Source organism: Equus asinus, chromosome 21 (genome assembly GCF_041296235.1).
Source record: "Equus asinus isolate D_3611 breed Donkey chromosome 21, EquAss-T2T_v2, whole genome shotgun sequence".
NCBI lineage: Eukaryota > Metazoa > Chordata > Mammalia > Perissodactyla > Equidae > Equus > Equus asinus.
In genome coordinates this window covers 88,479,628-88,491,297 of record NC_091810.1, presented here as the reverse complement: position 1 = coordinate 88,491,297, position 11,670 = coordinate 88,479,628, and the positions used below count along the sequence as shown (strand labels likewise).

At 46.8% G+C, this 11,670-nt stretch overlaps 1 protein-coding gene across 1 annotated transcript; it reads left to right on the top strand.

The window, feature by feature from the left end:
* The first annotated feature begins 4,901 nt into the window (after positions 1–4,901).
* Positions 4,902–7,324, top strand: PAQR9 (progestin and adipoQ receptor family member 9). Its single transcript, XM_014852066.3, has one exon. It carries the CDS (start codon positions 5,246–5,248, stop codon positions 6,371–6,373), a length of 1,128 nt encoding a protein of 375 aa, XP_014707552.3. The 5' UTR covers positions 4,902–5,245; the 3' UTR covers positions 6,374–7,324.
* The last annotated feature ends 4,346 nt before the right edge of the window (positions 7,325–11,670 follow it).

The window sequence follows — 11,670 nt, the reverse complement described above, 5'->3', positions numbered from 1 at the left end:
CTGAATTAGGACGAATATAACATGTAAACATGAGGTCTTTGTAGGAAGACAATATAGGCTCTAGCCAGGAAACAGGAATGGCAGCATGGGGAGAAAGAAGTCCAGAATGGGGACTGCCATCCTAGCTCAGAGAAGCTGTGGGAGGGGCTGAAGCCTTGGGGAGGTCTGGGCAGAGCTTAGGGACTGGTGCCTGACAGATGGTGACCCTGAAACACTCTTTCCAGCCACCTGAGAGGCAGGAAAGGGGAGTCCATTCTGGATCTAGGGGAGGGGATGGAAGCAGGCCAGACAAACAAGAGCAATGGGCTATAGGACGGAAGTCAACAGTCTTGATCACACACCCTTTATCAGCGGGCGTTTCCATGCTCCTCAATGCCCCAACAACATATTATTTATAAATTACCTTCACGTACTACATGTTAAGTGTATTATAAAACCTTCCCAGAGTATAGACACTTAAAAGGATGAGAGGGGCTGGCCCCGTGGCCGAGTGGTTGAGTTCGCGCGCTCCGCTGCAGGCGGCCCAGTGTTTCGTCGGTTCGGATCCTGGGCGCGGACATGGCACTGCTCATCGGGCCGCACTGAGGCGGCGTCCCACATGCCACAACTAGAAGGACCCACAACGAAGAATATACAACTATGTACCGGGGGGCTTTGGGGAGAAAAAGGAAAAATAAAATCTTTTTAAAAAAAAAAAAAAAAGGATGAGAACTATTGAAAGAGAAGTTGTAGTTCTATTCTTCACCTTAATCAGTCTTCTTGCGCACCCCACTTTGGAGGCCACTGGTAGAGAAGAGGCCAACTTGTGGGAGAGAGGGCAGTATGGAGCTGTCATTTCCTGCACGGAACCTCAAAAAACATCCTCAACAAGTCTCCCTTAGCTTTTCTTCAAAAGAGAACCCCGTCACCATGTCCGTAAATGGGCAGAAATAGTGCCAGATAGAACTTAATCTCCCACCACTCTCTCCCTGGCTTCCCGCCCTCTACCTGGACTTCCGGTTGCACTTTTTTCCCCACGGTTGCCATAGTTACACCTGATGCCACTGCCAGGCGGTTTTCCACCATCAGGAAGCTCAGAACCTAAAATTTGGTAGTAACCAAAGCTGACTGGGAAGAGTCTGGATAACATTCTGGCTGTTTTCCATTTGGGGAAGGGAGGCACTTCCTTTAGACTGTATATTTTGAGGAGAGGGACTGAAGCTCATAGAATTCTCTTTATACAGAGGCTTGGGTGCAGTTCAGTACTGAGTCCACAGTGGGTTTTGTTTGTTTGTTTGATTGGTTTTGGCTAAAAATGAGACAAGGGAAAAATTATTTCCTCTGAAAACAGTGTATTATTTGCAAATATCATCGCATACTTTTTCTGCAGGTTTTACAAACAGCTCCTTGTCCATATTAGAGAACAACAAACTTGCTGTGGAATTTTATATATGCTTCACTTTATTTCTGTAGAAAGAAATACAAATAAACCTATAGTGCTCTATAAGAACATCACCAAAGCAAACCACATGGGCGAAGCATTTGTCCCGTTTGCTGCAGTTCCTATACATGACTGCATTTTGCAGCCAGGACCCCTCAGCACCAGAATGTACAGAGCCGCCACAAAATTACGAAACCACATTTGTGGTCTTGGTTTGACAAGTTTTCGATTGGGAGAACCAGCTGATTCTGCCTGTAAATGCTGGCAGTAACTTTCCGATGTAACACCTGGCAAGTCCTCTCTGTCAAGAACTTGGTAGGCAGTCCCGGTTCCCTTAGATATGACTTTTCTCCAGGGCACCTCCAGAGGATGGCAGCCAGCCAGCCCAGGGGATGTGCGCGTGGTTCTCACTGACCAGAGGCAATTAGTTTACTGGAGTTAAACTACAAAACCCAGCCTGCGTAGGGTTTGGGGAACACATTTTTATATCTCAAAAAACTTAAGAAAAATTACTTCTGTAGATTGGTAGTACTTGAAGTCATATTGCTGACTTTTTAAATTTCATTACTTTTATTTCTTTATTTTTTAATAAGTTAGGTCAATTTTGCTGTTTTCTTAGTTCCTTTTTACTTGGCTTTGTCAAGGTAGAGCAAGGATACCAGTGTGGTTTGGCACCAGAGAGCTTTCAGGAACACCACTTCATGGCATCAGCTGACTCTGTGCCTCATGTGGGGTGGGAGATGGATGAGAAAAGAGAAAAGCAGAAATCACAAAGGCTTTCTCAAAGACTTACAAGAAATGCTACGACAGATTTTTTAACTTTATAAAGTACTGAGCGTTTTAAAGCACGTCATATTTTATTACAGCCAGTCTCACCATTCTTAGTCAGAAAGATAAATGTTCTTTTATCTAACTAGAGTTTTTGCACATTCAGTCAATTCCATTATTTTACTTGATGTGAACTTTCTCCTATATTCTCCCTGATTATGTAAGTGAGCTGATTATGCAACTAAGAGGTTGCTAAATATAGGAATTTTTATAGGATCAATATTTTTTACAGGTTACAGCTCAGGTTGTTTGTGGAGTAACAAAGAGAATATGAAAAAAGACCCTGTTTTCCGTCTGCCCTGGATTCAGGTTTATCATTCCTAGGCTTGATTGATAAATGCCTGAATCTTAATCCCTTTTTCAAATTAGCCTGGGTGCTAGTCCAGATAAGAAGGGAAATTAGGTCTTGCTTTGAAACAACAAAGCTATAGACAGTGGGAAAGCAGAAAATACTAAAACAAAATACTAGTTAAGTAACTACAGGAAAATCTCATTTGTTTAAAATCTATTAATCAGAAATTTGTGATAGTTCAGAAAGGCTCAAGACCTAAATGTACCTTCGGCCTAATTGCATAAGAGTTTGCTAAGTCCATTACTAGCGGAAAACATTTTTGAGAGAGAAGGCCGAAACTTCTAAAGAGACTGTCTCTAGTACCCTTAAGTAATTTTAGACATGTACAATACTGAATGATTTCTTCGTTATAAATATTTCTTATGCATAACTTAAGTCCTTCTTGAGCCACTACTGAGTAAATCTTCCTTGACCTACTTAAAGGATTTGCTGTAGTGATGAAGGCAGCCTTTCATTTATAAAACGAAAATGAAAGCCTTTTGCTAAATCAGACTGCCATTTCTTACTAGTTTCCTTTGGGCAAAAGCAGGTCGTTGGGTGTTCTGGTTTAAGCACATGAGAAGCAGTTTGCCTGGGTTCAAATCCCCCTTCACCAATAGGGCATATTATTTATGGTCGTGGTGCCTCCATTTCCTCATCCGTAAAATGAGAAAAATAGTAACACCTAAAAGATTTAAAAACTGTAAAGCACTTAGAACAGTGCCTGGTCCCTTAAAAGTTAGCTCTTATCGCCATGACACTGTACTGCAGGTCCATGACACAAGTCAGACTCAGTCACACCCTCATAGCATCACTAACAGAAACTTCTGTGAAATGGTAAACATTTTAGAGCAGACAGCTTTTTTTTACAAGGCTCAAGGGCATAATTTCATCCCGCAGTGCATCACAACCGTTTTCCACTCTTCTCCCTTTCTTCTGGCCTCCAGACACCCAGCCTAGCCTGCCAGGTACTTCTGGTTAATTATGCATAACTTTTTTCCAAGCCACCTCCTTCCAGTCTCCATGAATTCATCTTCGTTCTCTTTTCAGTTCCTGCTAGAATGCACCTCCTACCTTAAGTCCTCTCTCATCAACGTCCTCTACTTGATCAGCCTTTGACTGGGGCACAGCTCTGCTTGGGAACCCCTTCTTTTTTTTTCTTTTTAAAGATTGGCACCTGAGCTAAGAACTTTTGCCAATCTTTTTCTTTTTTCTCCCCAAATCGCCCCAGTTGTGGGTCCTTCTAGCTGTGGCATGTGGGACGCCGCCTCAGCATGGCCTGACCCGTGGTGCCAAGTCCGCGCCCAGGATCCGAACCGATGAAACCCTGGGCAGCCAAAGCGGAGCGCCCAAACTTAACCACTCGGCCACGGGTTGGGCCGGGAACCCCTTCTTAATAAATTCCTCGGATCGTTACAGGCTTTCTGAACCGCCTGGTCGTCCTCTGAAATTTTTCATTGAAACTTGGAGTTTGAGCAGCCCGCCCTGAGTTGTCGGACTTTGGACGCCAAACAAGATGCCTAGCTAAAGGCATAAGAACACGAGGATGGGTGACCTGCGGCCCCCGAGGGCTGGGGAGCGCGACCGGAGGCCAGTTTAGGGACGACTCATTTGGACAGACAACAACCAGGGAGAAGGCAGGTTAGTGACGCACCTGAATAAGTCCGATAGACGAAAGGAGATAACTAAAGCTTGATACGGTGGGAGAGTGGGAGCCTCGCGCGCGTGCGTGCGCGCGCGCGTACACACACACACACACACACACACACACACACGGAAAGAGACGAGCAGTCCCAGGTAGCTGACAATGACACTGCCCCGATCCAGACACGGTCTCCAAGCCCCACAATCCCGGAGCGCCCCCAGCCCCTGTGGGGATCCCTGTTGTCGCACCTCTCCGCCAGCCCCGGCTCGGACACGCGGGCGCCCTCCGGGCCCCCGCGGCTGCCGCTCCCCGCCCCCCGCGAACGCGGCCGCCCAGTGTCCTTTCGAACGCCAGCGGGCTGTCGGGTTTCGAACCCCGGCGCGGACCCTCGCCCTCCGCGCGCACAGCTCATCGCTGGCGCAGCCTTTGGCCCCCGCATCAGTCATTAACGGGCCAGCTCCGGCTGCTGCGGCCCGGGGAGGGGGGATGGTACGGAACTCGAGACAGGGGACAACTCTATCCCCCGTGGCGGCCGCGAAACACTAGCCGGGGAGGCCCCCGCCCTCCCTTGGTGCGCCCGTCCCTCCCTCCCTCCAGCGCCTGGGCTCCCACATCCCCGCCTCCCGCGCCGGGGGCGGCGGTGGCGGCGCCCGCACCGCGCGATGCCCAGTCACCGCAGCAGCGCCGCCGCCGCCGCAGTCCGCCGCGCCGCCGCCGCCACCGCCACCGCCGCTGCCGCAGCGCGGGCGGCCGCGAGCCGGGAGCGGGGAGCCTGGCTAGGGGGCCGCCGAGCCCCGCGCGCTCCTGCCGGTCGCCGCGCGGCTGGTAATTGATTATCATTTTTACTTATTTATTTATTTTTCAGGAGCGGCTGCTCAGAGGCTCGCGTCTTCTCTTGAAGCTGCAGCGACGCCCCCGGCGGGTGCACAAAGGCTCCGACGGCGGCCGGCGGGGACTGCCGAGCGCGCGGGAGCCGGCGCCAGAGGTCGCCTGTGCGCGCCCTAGCCAAGCCCCGGGCACCATGCCCCGGCGCCTGCAGCCCCGGGGCGCGGGCACAAAGGGCCCGCCGGCCGCCAGCGCGGCGGCTTCGGAGGCTGCCTCGCGCCCCCACCCCTCCGGGGACCCCGCAGCCTCGGCCAGGCCGCTGCTGCGCTGGGACGAGGTGCCCGACGACTTCGTGGAGTGCTTCATCCTGTCGGGCTACCGGCGGCTGCCGTGCACTGCGCAGGAGTGCCTGGCCTCGGTGCTGAAGCCGACCAACGAGACGCTCAACTTCTGGACGCACTTCATCCCGCTGCTGCTGTTCCTGAGCAAGTTCTGCCGCCTGTTCTTCCTGAGCGGCCGCGACGTGCCCTTCCACCACCCGTGGCTGCTGCCGCTGTGGTGCTACGCGTCAGGGGTGCTGCTGACTTTCGCCATGAGCTGCACGGCGCACGTGTTCAGCTGCCTGTCGCTGCGCCTGCGCGCCGCCTTCTTCTACCTGGACTACGCGTCCATCAGCTACTACGGCTTCGGCAGCACGGTGGCCTACTACTACTACCTGCTGCCTGGCCTGAGCTTGTTGGACGCCAGGGTGATGACCCCGTACGTGCAGCAACGCCTGGGCTGGCACGTGGACTGCACGCGCCTCATCGCCGCCTACCGCGCGCTCGTGCTGCCCGTAGCCTTCGTGCTGGCCGTGGCCTGCACCGTGGCCTGCTGCAAGAGCCGCACCGACTGGTGCTCTTACCCGTTCGCCCTGCGCACCTTCGTCTTCATCATGCCGCTCAGCATGGCCTGCCCCATCATGCTCGAGAGCTGGCTTTTCGACCTGCGCGGCGAGAACCCCACGCTCTTCGTGCACTTCTACCGCCGCTACTTTTGGCTGGTGGTGGCCGCCTTCTTCAACGTGAGCAAGATCCCCGAGCGCATCCACCCAGGCCTCTTTGACATCATCGGCCACAGCCACCAGCTCTTCCACATCTTCACTTTCCTTAGCATCTATGACCAGGTGTACTACGTGGAGGAGGGCCTGCGCCAATTCCTCAAGGCGCCGCCTGCCGCGCCCACCTTCTCAGGCACCGTGGGCTACATGCTGCTGCTGGTCCTCTGTCTAGGGCTGGTCATCAAGAAGTTCCTAAACAACTCCGAGTTCTGCAGTAAAAAGTGAGCCTCTGCCTTGGAGGAGGCTGCCGGTTGGCCCACCTGTTTGGTCGGAGTTTCTGTTGTTGCTATTGTTGGTTTGTTTTCAAGTTTCGTTATGTTTCCTTCTTTGCTCGAGGAGGGTGCTGCAAAACCACAGGGGAAAAGTCCACTGCAACAAGGGGGTCTCGGTGCATTGGGCTTTGGAAGAGGGAGGCGGGTCAAGCAGGAGGGCGAGGGCCGCTGGTTCTTGCTCCTGGGAAAAAATCAGGTAGTGTCTGTGACATCCAGGGATTTTTCAAAGGCAGCGAATAAAATCCCAAATAAAACCCCGAACAGTTCGATTTTCCAATCGTCTTCTGTGCCAGCGGTAATAACAAGTAGCTCTCGTGAGGTCAGGTGTGCAGTAAAGAGGGTAAGTAGACAAAAATCCCTGAGTACTTCCATTTCAGTCTTAGGAGTACTGGGATTTGTCCAAAGAATGGAGCTTTGTAGGAAACGGGCACAAAGACACAAACCCAGGGCTTAACCTGCTAGAAAATGCATGGAATGTGAACGCAAGTTAATTATTTCAGAATGTTTCTCAGATGTTATTTACATAGTAATATATACAATGATTTTTTATAACTTATCAAAGCCTGTGATGTGCACTGAGTTTTCTTTGTCACGTAGTTTTGAACTTTGCAGCCCTTCTGCATTGCATTCACTTGAACTGGACATCAGGGCGAGCTGCTTGAGAGTTCTCAACTACTTTTTTAAACAGTGTTTTCTGAAGGCCTGTGTGTGTCATGATACAACTGTGAATTATTCTCCCTTAGGCACTCTGGTGAAACTATTGGAGAGGAGCTCAGTGGTTTGTATAGATCCCAGATTCCTATTTCCTTTAATGTATTCCATCCTATTTTTTTTGTTGGTTTTTAATTTTATTCTTCTCTACTGACTTAAATTGCCACTGGAATAAATGTGCCTTTTGAAGCAATGCCCAAATGACTGGTCCTCAAACATAGTTTCTTACATGGGGAGAGCAGTAGGAATAAGCTTTTCATACTTGACTGCAAATCAAGGTTTAACATTCCACCCAGGAGGGGAGGAAGATGGTGTTGGTTGTAAGTTTTTGATAGGACCGGAAGTCGTTTACCGGGACATGCGAGCATTTGGCTTCTCTACAAGAAGGAGCCAGCTCACTAATGTGGCTGTGGTTGTGTATGCAGCCACTGGGGAGGGTGAGAGGACTCTGTGTTAGACTGATGCCATCTATCCTTGCTTAAAGTTGGAAATATAATATTCAGGAATAAATGAGGCCGTTATATTGTGAAAGTTAGGAGCATATTACTTGAGTTGTAACTGAAGATTTTGAGTTAAGTACGATTAGCTTTGCCTAGTTAAACACTGTATGTCTCATTTGGATCCAGACTGTGGAAATGAATGCTGGTCACCCTAAATCGTTGAAAAATTAGTGACCACACTCCTGAGATCCTTTCTAATAACTATATCAGCCAGTGTTATTTAAGACATTTCTTAGAAACGCTAACCTGTACTTGAGATGGCAACTCTAACACAAACCTTTGAGGCGGCTTATTTAAATACTTCTAACGCTTCCTGACAAGTCCTTTTGGTTAAGGGGCAAGTAAGTTGTTGAATGGGGAGTCTTGACTTCATAGTATAATTTAGATCAAGCACATAAAGTCGATGAACACTTACCTCAGCACTGGTAGGCTGGAGCTTCTAAAAAGATTGCTGGTTTTGTTTATGCTTTTAATCGCTGCTGTATTTGTAAATAGAGAGGCTCGACACAGTTCCCTGGAGGAACCAGTATTCGTGTGTGTTACTTCGCACACAGAAGTTACCTTTATATACGTCTGTATTTAATGTAGACCTTCTTAATGGGATTGTAAATACACTTTTTGCACATTTGCTGGTGAGTGTCAGTGTCTCATCTTTTGCAAAGTGCAAGGAGATTCCTGTTAGGTTACAGGGGCTGAGAATTTGCGCCTAACCACAGATGTTAATCCACAGCTGTAACTTAATTCAGGACGTGTATTCAAGGACAATTGTGGAAATCAGGATATTTCCACATGCAAACTTATTTGCATGTCATTGTTGTCTCTTCTAGAGCTCCAAAGAAGGGTGATTTGGAAGCTGGAGAAACAGGTGGAAGAGTATTTTGTAGCTGCCTTGTAAAATGGGCCCTCCCCTTTCAGAAGGAAATTTCAACAGTTAGACTTCTAAAAAGAGTCGATGAGTTTGAGAACAAGAAATAAACCCTGTATTTATCATTTTAAATTTTTGTTGGAGATCTTCTGGGTCCACAAGGAAAATTCTCTTCTGGCTGTGTCTTTGTCCTTAAGCAGAGGCCACTTAAGGATAAAATTATACCCGTATCATTTTCAAGTGATTATGATGCATGAGCTCAGTAAGATGACACACTTTTTCCCTCAAAGGTTTCGGCACCCAGTGCGTCCCAGAGAGAAGGAGGACTCACTTTCCTTCCCTTTACCTTTTCCTTCTTCCACTTTTCTTTTCCAATTCCATCTTAGTTTTTATAAACCACACATAACCTTGACAAAAGGACATTCTAGTTGATAACAGTGGTTTGGCTTCACTTCATGTTTGCAAATAGGTACGATACACACTATATAAGACCAGGGATGATTTGTGAAACCATATATGTTATTTGCTAAATTATGTCGATTTCTGTTGAGATAAATGATGATATTTTAGAATCAGCAAATATTTACTGAGTCTCCATTTGCGTGGAATTATCCAGGTATAGTATATATTTCAGGGGTAGTATGGCAATCAGAATAGAATACCTTTAAAAATATTTTTTCCCACTCTCAATTTTGCCACATCCATAAAAATTCAGTTTTCCTTTATTGTGTTCAGCTGTTTGAAATGTAGGACAAAAGATAAATAAGAATGCACTCCATTATCTCTGCGCAACCTATTCTGGCAGCAGAATTTTGAAGCACGTTATGTAATGCATTTTATTTTTACTTATTAGTCATGATCTAGATGACATCTCAAGGAGCAGCATCATAGAGTCATGCCTGGTAAATGAGGGTGTTTGACTCCAGTGCCTGTCCAGTGGGTTGATTTCTGGCAGTGACTCAGGCTGAGTTAGTTGGCTAAAAGGGGTTCCTTTTCTGCCTGTCCTTGCAGCTGCACCCTCAGGTGAAGTGGACGACCTTCCCAGAGAGAGGAAGTGAGTTCTTTGGTCATGTCATGACTGCCTTGTAAAAATAAACGTGGTCTTTTCCACCGGCCATACGCTTTCTATAAATAGCCCAGGAAGAAAGTATGGGGCTTCGGAGCTGGCGGGAGCGGCCTTCACATGTTTCCATTCATAAATCCTGCCTGTGAGTGCTTGCAGTCCAAAGCCATTTAGCCTAATTCATCATGATACTTAAAGGGAATTATTTCTAAGAATGCAAAATTTGGGGATGGAGGTGATTTTTATAATATTTTCTGATTTGGTGCTGAATCTGAAGGCAAATGGCAATAATATACAGGGATAGTTTTCTTCAGATCTCTTCATAACTTTAATTAGTTAATCTGCACAAAGCTAGAGTTGGAGACAGGAACAGTAGGAGTTATCTCCATTTCAAGGTCATACCATTGGTCCAAGGTGACAATTAAGTTTTCAAAATGGCGTTAGAATGTGGAGATGGTTGTGTGTTCAATTGTGAGCGTTTACTAGTTTGCAGGGCTGTGATGCCTGGCCAAGCATACAGACACTACTTGTTTTTTAATTGACTACTTCATAATTATAAAATAGGGCAAAGTAAGGTATGGCTATCCTTGAACTTAAATTACAGAATCTTAAACAAAATGTTATCAGCTACTTAAATAGTTTGCACCGTCTTGGGTTGTTCTTCCTCTGCTGACGTCCACCACTGCTGACTTCACTCTGTCAGTGTCCTTGGAGTTGATTTCACTCATTCATGTAAGCCCTTTAGTGATCATTGAGCAAAGCACCCACTACCTGTGAGACACCGGGTGAGGATCCATCCATATTATGACAGCTGTTACCTTTTTGTATGCTGGTGGAACAGAGGTAGGAAAGGCCCTCTGGCCAGGGACCAAACTCTGACCTTGGCCATAAGCAGAATGTCCTAAGCCACTGGGTTTGGTCCTTTTCTCCTTTCTATTAGCATGAGAGCAATGCATAGAATCTTATTTCAATTAACATGGTAACTTACCCACAATCAATTTCTTTATTCTGTTTTTTTTTTCCTGTCTGCTCCTAGGCCTATGCGAATTTTATGCTTAAAAATAACTAGAAAATTTAATGTACAATCCAGGAGAGGGGATAGCAGGCATGTGTACATTGGATCATCACTACTAATTAATAAAGACACTAATAACAATCACTTTGGGACGGTTAGGATTCATATCATTAGGAAGCAAGGTCCATCCAAAGTGCCTAGACTGTGATGTCGTTAGTGTCTGAAGTTCGTAGATAGCATATTTAAGGTTTTTAAAATGTGACCTTAAATGCTTACATCTCCAAAGATTAACTAATGTTCTTTAGCCTTTTTCCTCTTTTAAAGTCTTTGTGTTATAACCTATGAAACATGTCTTAGAAAAAAAATTAATCAAGGGGAAATTATAAAGGAAAAGTATCCTATATAGAAAAGATGAGAAGACGGCACAAGAAGGGGAGAACAAGGAGGATTCGATTCCAACAGCAAGTTCAACTCTGGACAGTTTCACCTGAGTTTTAAATTTTGTCCCTAGAAAAGCGTGTGAACTCCCGTGATGTTAGCGTTCAGATAGGCAGGTGAGGACTTCTACTTGGCAGCCTAAACACATCCTGCAGCTTTTGACCTGAGCACTAGCACCCAGGTATGTTTTGAGTAGTACACTTACCCCTGGCTTAATGTCCTTAATTTATTTCCATAAAATTAGGGCATACAGCAAAAAGGCATTGGGGGATAGCACCAGCCAATGGTAAATCACCTTTGGAATCCTTTTCTTGAAGGATTGCCAGTATCCTCTGACATATATCGCCCAGCAGAAGGCGAACAAGTCTAGAGTCACTAAACAGGGAGCGTGCCTCGTTGGCGAGGCTGACATCGCCGTGTTCCGTCGTGGTAGGTCACACACCTTCCTGTTGAAGATGTCATTCCTTCTTCAATATTATGAATAATTTTTTCTTAATTGTGAAAATGGGTGTCAGTGTCAATTCTTAGTCACTGTTCCAAAAAGCTGATACAAGTTTTTGTAGTTGTTAAAAAAGGACAAGTGTATTGCATTTCCAGTTGGCAGATTTCTAACCAGTTTGTAGCTTTTTTTGTTTTAGAATAGCTTCTTACGAGTCTG